This window comes from Pyxicephalus adspersus, chromosome 3, assembly GCF_032062135.1.
Source record: "Pyxicephalus adspersus chromosome 3, UCB_Pads_2.0, whole genome shotgun sequence".
Lineage (NCBI taxonomy): Eukaryota > Metazoa > Chordata > Amphibia > Anura > Pyxicephalidae > Pyxicephalus > Pyxicephalus adspersus.
In genome coordinates, this window is record NC_092860.1 from 133,137,674 (window position 1) to 133,146,630 (window position 8,957).

The 8,957-nt window shown below is 38.3% G+C and overlaps 1 protein-coding gene across 1 annotated transcript in view; it reads right to left on the reverse strand.

Annotated features, from left to right (window-relative positions):
- Positions 1–8,957, reverse strand: part of NCAPG (non-SMC condensin I complex subunit G) — a gene marked incomplete in the record, with an annotated part of 20,819 nt that overhangs the window by 10,604 nt on the left and 1,258 nt on the right. The window contains 7 exon segments of the mRNA XM_072406403.1: positions 409–549; positions 1,711–1,860; positions 2,527–2,719; positions 2,858–2,942; positions 3,678–3,823; positions 4,468–4,696; positions 6,492–6,698. Coding sequence (XP_072262504.1) covers positions 409–549; positions 1,711–1,860; positions 2,527–2,719; positions 2,858–2,942; positions 3,678–3,823; positions 4,468–4,696; positions 6,492–6,698 — 1,151 coding nt within the window.

The window sequence follows — 8,957 nt, forward strand, 5'->3', positions numbered from 1 at the left end:
GGGGGGGGTAGGGGGTGTAGAAGAAAAACTGGCTTTACAGAATGCATTGGCTTGGCTAAAGAAGAAAAGTTTACACTGTGCTGACCTCTGTATTTAGTTCAATAATCCCTCCCCGACGCAGGGAGCATGGCTTATTTTGACAACTATAAACTGTATTTTGTCAGTCTACACGAAGCGAAGAAACGCAGATTTTACATATATGTTTCTGTATCTCTAGTGTTACTAGATTATATCATTAAGAGAACATTTTTTTTACTTAAAAGGTGCAACACATTTGTCAGACAAAACCAATGTTTCAGAGACTCTGGAGGTTTATGCAAGGCAGCAGAGAAAAATAAAGAATACGTGGGAAGGTTTCTATAGTGAAGGTGAAATGACATAACGCCAAATAAGCTTTTTTTGACCTACCTTCCTCCCTCTTCACTGGTATCAAGGCAGCCTATTATATAAATCAGCTGCTGGCCAATGAATGCTTTAGTCATCAGGTCTTCAATTTTAGTCATGTCTGCTTTTTCTTCCTCCGTAAGAACAGGAAGCTTTCGAAGGTAACTGAATGGAAAAAAAGTAAAGGATTTGTAAAATGCTGCTCTTGCAATAAAAAACTCAGTATTGAGATTTGTCCCCAAGCTGAAGCAGAACACATGGTAAATGAATGATATATTAATTTTTTTTAACCGACTCCATAATGTCAGACTTTTTCCTAAAGCACAGTAATGCAACACAAGAGTAGGAACAATTTTTAGGAATATTTTTTTCAGTGCAATCTATTCACTTAAACCCAACCCATTTCTGTAAAAATGTTAAAACTGAATCTTAAAGTAGTAAGATCAAAGACAGAAAAGTAGAATTTTCAAGTTAGCAATGTCAGTCCACATGCCCCTCATCACATATGTATTGCACTGGGATGTGCTGCACTGTGTCCACCACAGTGTGTTGGTATAACACATTGCACATTACTTTCCCCATAAACACAGATCTTCTAATAGTATTGTGGGTCCACTTTATTTTTGTGCACTGAAGCATGTTGCAATGCAATGTAGAGAATCACAACCTGCACCATTTACCCAGGACACGGCAATGTAGTGGCAAACAGTAAATTTTTATCAGGCAGTTTCTTCACATTTCATTCATGATACTAAAAGGTCAATTTAAAATGTGTTCACCCAAATAGTCACAAGTGTTCCTGAATAAATTCACATGGAAAAGTATTGGATGAAAGTTGTGTAAATCTTGTGTGAAAACATTTTAATTAAACTCCAGGAAACAAATATTGTCTAAATAGAAGAGATGTGTATTGTTGACAGTCACTTCAGCTCACTCTCCTTGTTCAGGATTAAGTGGGATTTTATTCAGTTTTTTTATTTTATTTGGAATGGTTTTCCTCGTCCTATTCGCCTACATTCTACTCATTTAAAAGAGCACTTAAAACCCATCTTTTCAAACTGTCTTCTTCTGTCACCTAAACACTCGCTACTTCCCACCATTCCATATCTCCCCTCCTATTGTGTGTTACTTCCCCCACCTCCTAGATTGTAAGCTCTTGGGGGCGGGGTCCTCTCCTCCTGTGTCACTGCCTGTACCCATCTGTCATTTGCAACCCCTATTTAATGTACAGTGCTGCGTAATATGTTGGCGCTATATAAATCCTGAAAGTTTTTGTAACCAGAGTTCAGCCTTATGGTTTCAGTTCCTTTATTAGAACATTGTTACCTTAACAGATACTCTCCATACACAGCTGGTTCTGGCATAATTTGCTCGAGTGCAGCCTCGCCTTCATCCCCTTTGGATTTGACGTAATCACAAAGTGCCTTCCAATATAAAACATTTTCAGGAGTCAACGTATCCAGTGGGATAAGTTTTCTGAAAAATGGAAAGAAATTGTCTGCAATCAAACTGTAAAAATTCTATTACTAAGCAACTTCATATCTCACTATATGCCCTTTCTGCCCTGGGGAAACAAAGCAGGACCCAATCTTGGTATTTATTCTCAGTAAACAGATTGCAATAATAAAACACTTAAAAAAGAGGCTGCTATTGCTCATCTACCCATGAGAACGCTAAATGCCTGACTGTCATGCTGATGCAATCACCTCAATACATGAAGGTAATGGCAGAACAAGAATAAAGATGACTTCTGCTTTGAGATTAAACTATCTTTTCAGGAACAGATTTAAAAAAAATTGTTCCTAGAAACAATAAGGGTGGGACAAATCAATTAAAACCCAGTGGAAAATTGAGATAGTTTAACTTCAAAAAGAAAGTAATGAGAATGGAGCATGATAAAAAAAATTAGAGGTATTGTTATAAAATATATATTTTAATATTTTAATATTCAGTAAAAGCAGAATCTTCATATAATGGCCAATGCTATTTGCAGATAAGTACAAACTAGATGCAAACAAAAGGTTTTAAATCTAGAAAAGATTCTAGACATTTTTGTAGTAAAATATTCTGTGTACCGGTCAGACAACAGAACAACTTTATAGTGCCCCAGTGTACCTAATTCATTGGCACAGGTTTAGCTACCTTTCATCTACGATTTTGCACTTTTCAACAAGCTCGTTGATAGAGGACAGGGAAAACATTGCATTGAGAGCAGAGACTGCAACTTCCGGAGAATTTTCCACATCCAGGCGATGAAGTAGCTCCAAGATGTTTCCCTCAGTGTATTTCAGCCATGACTGCAGTAGTTTCTTCTGCATTATTCCCTTCACTGCCTCTGTGATAAGACATGCAGATGGTGACAATCAAAAGCTTAGCATTAAAATGTTAAATGCAGGGACATTCAAAATGTTTTTTGGCAATATTTAGATTGAGTTTACTGTATTCATTAGAATGTAGTCAGTGGAATACTTACCTGATCTGTCATTAAGTCCTTGTTGCAAAAGCTTAACTCTCTGGGCAATGGTAAGAGCTCTTATGTGAACTTTTTCTGCCAAAACCTTTACCAGGGAAAAAAAACAAAACACAAAAGTGAGATAGTGAGAGCTCAAATCTAAGCCAAAAAGAATAAGTATAACAGAAGCATTGATTTACTTCCAAATTCTGCACACCAAGATTGGGGTATTCCAAAGAATATAGTCATGTATGTAACCCTAAATCGTACAATACCATAGTCTAGAAATTTACATTATTTAGCCATTTTCTTCAGCATAATAATTACGCATAACTACACTGATGTATGCAAGACCAATCTGTTACACTACTTACAACTATTGTAACTATTTCAATAAATGAATGTCACTGAAAACCATCTTTCCTAATCATTTACAGTGACAGCAAAACAAATAAAAGCTGTTCATTTCTTTGGAGGAGGGAGAGAGGAAGGAAGAGCAAAGTAAAGCGGTCGTCCCTGTACGGGCGCCACTATGGATCAAAAAATGACGTTGGGCAATAATGCACACACAACACAATAAGACTTCGGCCTGAGACATTCATGTTGTGTGTATATGTAGCCTCAGAATCATCCATACAATTCTGTAATGCCTGTGAACACCAACAGTCCTCTTCTTCATCTACTTGCAATTGAACTTCTTTGCCTTCTATGTTCCTTGTAATGATTTGACTACACATTCAACAGTAGTCTCTAACAAAATTAAAAGGTTTGCTCTGGCGTGATCCCTTCTCTGACATAAAACATTTAAACCAATAAAAATGCTTCCTTCTCAAACATTTACCTGGTAGGCAAGCTTCCTCACTTGCTCCTTTACATCCATAGTGCGCCCGACAATTTTTGGCAAGGTGCTGGCAGAGGGAGCAATGCAAGATAATACAGCTCTCCTTACTTCTGCATTTAAATCATTCTCCAACAAATGCATGTAAGCTGCAGAGAAAAAAGAATCATATTTTATAGGATATGAACCATCAGAAGATAAACAAAAGTGACTTTAGTTAACTCTTTAGTATGATGTATCATTCTATTTTGTAAAATGAGCACACTTGGCAAAACTAATTGTTCAGATCATTCACTTAAATTTGGCTGCACATAGCTAGCTTGACATTTTGTTCAAATAAAACATTATATACTACAATATCTGAAGGTGCCTTTATGTCCTGGTAGAAGGGGGCCACCTGTGAGCCAACCAATGCTGGAGTTTATTGGTCAGTGAACAGATCAATTACCTTGCCGATGGGAGAAATGTTTTGGCTAACTTCCTATTCACAAAGTGCTAAGTATCTGGTTGGCACATTGATCTGATCCAATATCTATAACAGCTTTAGGGTCAGAACCTATAACAATGCTGCTGTTCTGACTTCAGTGTTTTCCCCAGAATTTTTATTTTTATTTTCAATGGGGTGGGAAGAAGCTGCAGGCAGGGTCAAAATTTGGCAGGGCAAATTTGCTGTTGCTGCGATAGGAAGCTCATATAGTATAAAAGTAACAAGTATAATCTAGTCAGCTTTTATCACCCCCTTTACTTTGTTCCAACTCTCGTCATTCAATTTTTTGAATGTATAGCTTCTCACCATTTAATACGGGACAGTTAACATCACTTGGGTCCTGGAGCCGGGCCAGCGCCAGAACTGCTTGTATACGAACATTGGGTACTCTGTCTGTCACACGTATGAGCATGGCATCGTGGATTTTATCAAACAGGTCATCATCAATCTGAGCATTTTCAGGTAAATTTACCAGCAGCTTGTAGATAAGTTGGCAAACTCTAAACCTCACTGCCATGCTATTGGCCATGTGGGACTGAAACAGAAAAAAACATAATAATGTTAAGTGGTGTCCTTGAAACATTTAACAATACATTCTTTAAAGAAAAAAAATAAATAAAAGTAAGTTCCTTCTTCAACTATAGATAATTTTTTAGCACCATCTAGTGTTCATTATACACACTGTATCATGAGGAGGATCCTCAGAAAAAGAATATAATATGAACTTGTTTTAGGGAGCATACGATGCACAGAGTTATTATTATTACTACACAGCGCCGTACAAATCCATAGACATGTCATTAGCGGTCACTCAAAGGGGCTCACAATCATCTATTGTCCCTACCATAGTCAAATGTTTTTAATACAGTCCAAGGACAATTTTGGGAGGCAGCCAATTAACCTAACTGCATGGGATTGGAATGTCGGAGAAAAACTCACGCAGACACAGGGAGAACCTACAAACCCCATGCAGATAGCCTCCTGGCTGGGATTCAAACCTGGGATCCAGTGCTGCTAAGGCCAGAGTGCTAACCACTGAGTCTACAGTTAAATGGATACAACAACTGAACATTCCAATATGATTACAACATCTAAAACACTATGAACGTTAGAAGAGAGGTTAGAAGAGATGTTTTTTAAAAGAGATCCATCTTTTCTTAAAGCAAACACTTACCAATATAAACACTGAAAAATCATTCATTTTAGATAATTGCTTGCTGTGTTTTTCATTCCATAAATTTTTATTCATTTGCTAGAAATTTTGACCATGGCAGGAAGAGTCCAACCGCTTCATACTCTAACCCTCCTCTTGTGTTTAAGACCTCTTCTCCCTTTGCTTTCCTACATAACATTTAGTAGCTTTTGGGGAGGCCTTCAAAGTACTTGAATGAATGTTAGGCATTTCAATACCTTCAATCCCCAATAAAAAAAGATATAGCAAAGAACGAGACGGAATGTAATTGATTACTCTATTATGTGAACTTGCGTAGCACTAATTTCACCGCGGTCATAAGATCACCTCCAAGTGGCCAAGCAGGAATACGTATACTGCAAATGGGCAAGACCACTTACGCTAGTTTAACTCCTGAGTAAATAAACTTTTAAGGTGGGTTCCTTGGTGTGCAGTGGGTCGACTGTAATGAACCAGTCACTAGTTGGTTTGGTAGATTTAGGGCCCTTTCACACCTGCCACCAACTCCTGCTGTGCACCTGGAAGTCATGAACTGCACCAGGCGGAATACATTTGCATGCGGCTCTAGCAGTTTTTTCCCAACTGCAACTCAACAGCAAAAAGGAAACTCGAATTGTGATCTGCTGCAGCCATATGCAAAAAATGATTTCCTATTCAATTGAATGGGAGAAGTGGGAACCATGGTTAAGCCTGTGACAGAACACTGGGTTTGAAATGGCCCATACTGCTGAGAACTCATGGGAGAGAGAATCAGGGAAACTCCAGTACAGCAATACTTATTAGCACCATTTAACTTATAGGGCTTACACATAGCAAATCTGAAGTTTGAGAACAAAGGACGAATCCAGTCTGGAAAAAAAACTTTATTTGAGTAAGCTTTAGTAGGCTTGAGAAGTATTGACCTATTTTAAAAAACAAGCCTTTGTAGTAGTAGGTAGTAGTAGTTATAGGCAATGTGGAGAAATTCATTAATAAATCTAGAATAAAGGCACAGAAGTGCAGATTTTAGGTATCCCTCCATGTGAGCTACCATAATGAACTGCAAAAAAGGAAATGGACTATGTACAAATCAACAGGAAATTAAGATAAAATTTTTTTAACAATATCACGTTTTCTACACCATAAAAAGGCCACTTACCTGAAGGAGAAAATTAAATAAATAATTGACAGGAGAATTTTCCTCATCCATCTCATCTTCTTCTTCTTCATTACAACTATGAAAAGAAGTTACAAACTTTGCCACAAAATCCATAACCCTTTCCACGGCAGGCTCCCTCCTGTAAACTATTAGGGGGTATTTCAGGTAGTAAATAAATTCTTCAAGAAATATGGTTTTGTCTTCATTCTGTGAAATGTTAAAAGGTAACAAAGCATTAGCTCTGTATGATGAAAACATAATTATTATACATTTATATGACTTCAAATAAATCAGTTGTTACCAAAGTAACGGGGATACTTGTGCTGATGACAGCTGTCTAAGGCTATGTACACACGTCAGATGATTCTTGTCCGCTACAAATCACAGGGCTGGTCTCAGACGAGAATCTGACATGTGTACAGAGGTTGTCGGACGTTGTTCATGGATCCGTCCTGGTGGATACAAGAATGGCAGAAGATGAATGACCCCAATGCAAGTGAAGGGGAGAATGCAGCGGGGTGCTACTTGCTTGTTCTACCCCCTCCCCTCTCCATACAAAAGAATGGAGCTGTGTGTACAGTGCTCGTTCATTTATCTTTCAGTCTTTTGTTGTTGCAAACGATCATGAAAGATTCTTTCCAATGACAAAAATCTAATGTGTGTACGCAGCCTAAGAGATTTTCACTCTTTGTTGTGTCTACAGGACAAAAAGTAAAATAGAGGGGGAAACAAAGCTAATTCCCCTGTCATACGAACCACTTTCTACAACAGGAGTCTACATCAATCACTCAGCTTACCCAAGGAATTAAACCATTACATTTTTAAAAGCAAGAGAAACCAAAACACAAACAGTTTGGCTTCTTTACTTGTCTTCTTCTGTCTCCTAAACCCTCACAACTTCCCACTACTCCATGTCTCCCCTCCTATTGTGCGTTACTTCCCCCACCTCCTAGATTATAAGCTCTTCGGGGCAGGGTCCAGCCCTCCTCCTCTGTCACTGTCTGTGATTTGCAACCCTTATTTAATGTACAGCGCTGCGTAATATGTTGGTGCTATATAAATCCTGTTTAATATTAATGCAATGTTTGGCCAAAAAAGTAAAGATCTACAGACTTGACACACAAGATAATTGCTCTTTAACTCAAGAAAGTAAATCCTTGCAAGCAGCAAAGGACTCCTCGCTGGTGAGATTTCCAGTTTTATTCAGAGACTTAGTATAGAAAAGACAACAGGCCACCCCATGAAGTGTAGTTCCCACAACTTACTAGCCCCTCTCACCAACAGAACAAAAAGGCACAAAACCGCCCTGACATCTAGCAAGAAAAAAAGAGAGAGGGGCTCCCATCTTACAAAAGAAGGGTGAATGGAAAGTACAGGTGCAAACCATCAGCCCTGCCGCTGTTACCTGACACAAAGTTATGATGCAGAAGAAAAAAAGCACAGATGTTTAGGTTCTATTGTCCCATGCTCCCTGAGCTAACCCTAAAACTGAGTACCTGCAGATTAGGAAGGGACCCCAGGAAAGAGTCCAGGGTACATCATCAAGAATGGCTGAAGCTTCAGCCAAACTTACACCTGGAGGTATAAAAAAAAGGGGTAAACCTAAAGAACAGTGCACAGCAACACCTAGACACAATTCTAGGTGACCCAATTCATTCTTTAACGTGCAATATATTGCAGAGATGTGGGATTGTGTATAAAAATAAAAATCACTGAAATACTCCCTGGTGGAATCTTCCAGTCCATATGTTTCAATAGAAGTCTGAACAATATATAATTTCCAAAGTCCTCCTCCCCAGGCACTGACACACAATTTGATGACATGGAGAGATTGCATGTTGTTCTGAGAAGATGATCTGCATCAAATTATTGCTGGATAGAATGCCAACAGGAGTCCAATTTTATTATCATTACACAGTATTTATACAGCGCCAACATAATATGCAGCGCTGTACAAAGTCCACTGTCACATTACTAGATGTCCCTCAAAGGGGCTCACAATCTAAGGTCCCTACCATAGTCACGTCTTTATTACAGTCTAAGGTCAATTTGGGGGAAAGCCAATAAACTTAACTGCATAGACTGGTTGGATGTCTATATTTGGTACATTGATACGAGATTACATGCTGCTGTTTGATTCAATGCTGGATGACCGCAGTCTGGTGTAATTCAGGGGTGAATGATTCCCTTTTTGCTGTTCTCCTCATCTTGTAATGCTGGGCTAATATGAGTGATTCACCAATGGGAATATTTACCACAATGTAAGGCTCTCTACATCATCCTGAAGAAGGGAATAGGTTTTTCCAGGAAGCACGTCAATATATTGTAGAGATATGAACTATATAGTTTCTATGATATTAATGGCTTCTATGTGTTTTCGAATGTTTAATACAAAACAATAAAGATTGCTGCAATTTGAAGGTTGTTGATTTGTATAAACGTGTATGTTACAGAAAGGTGCTAATA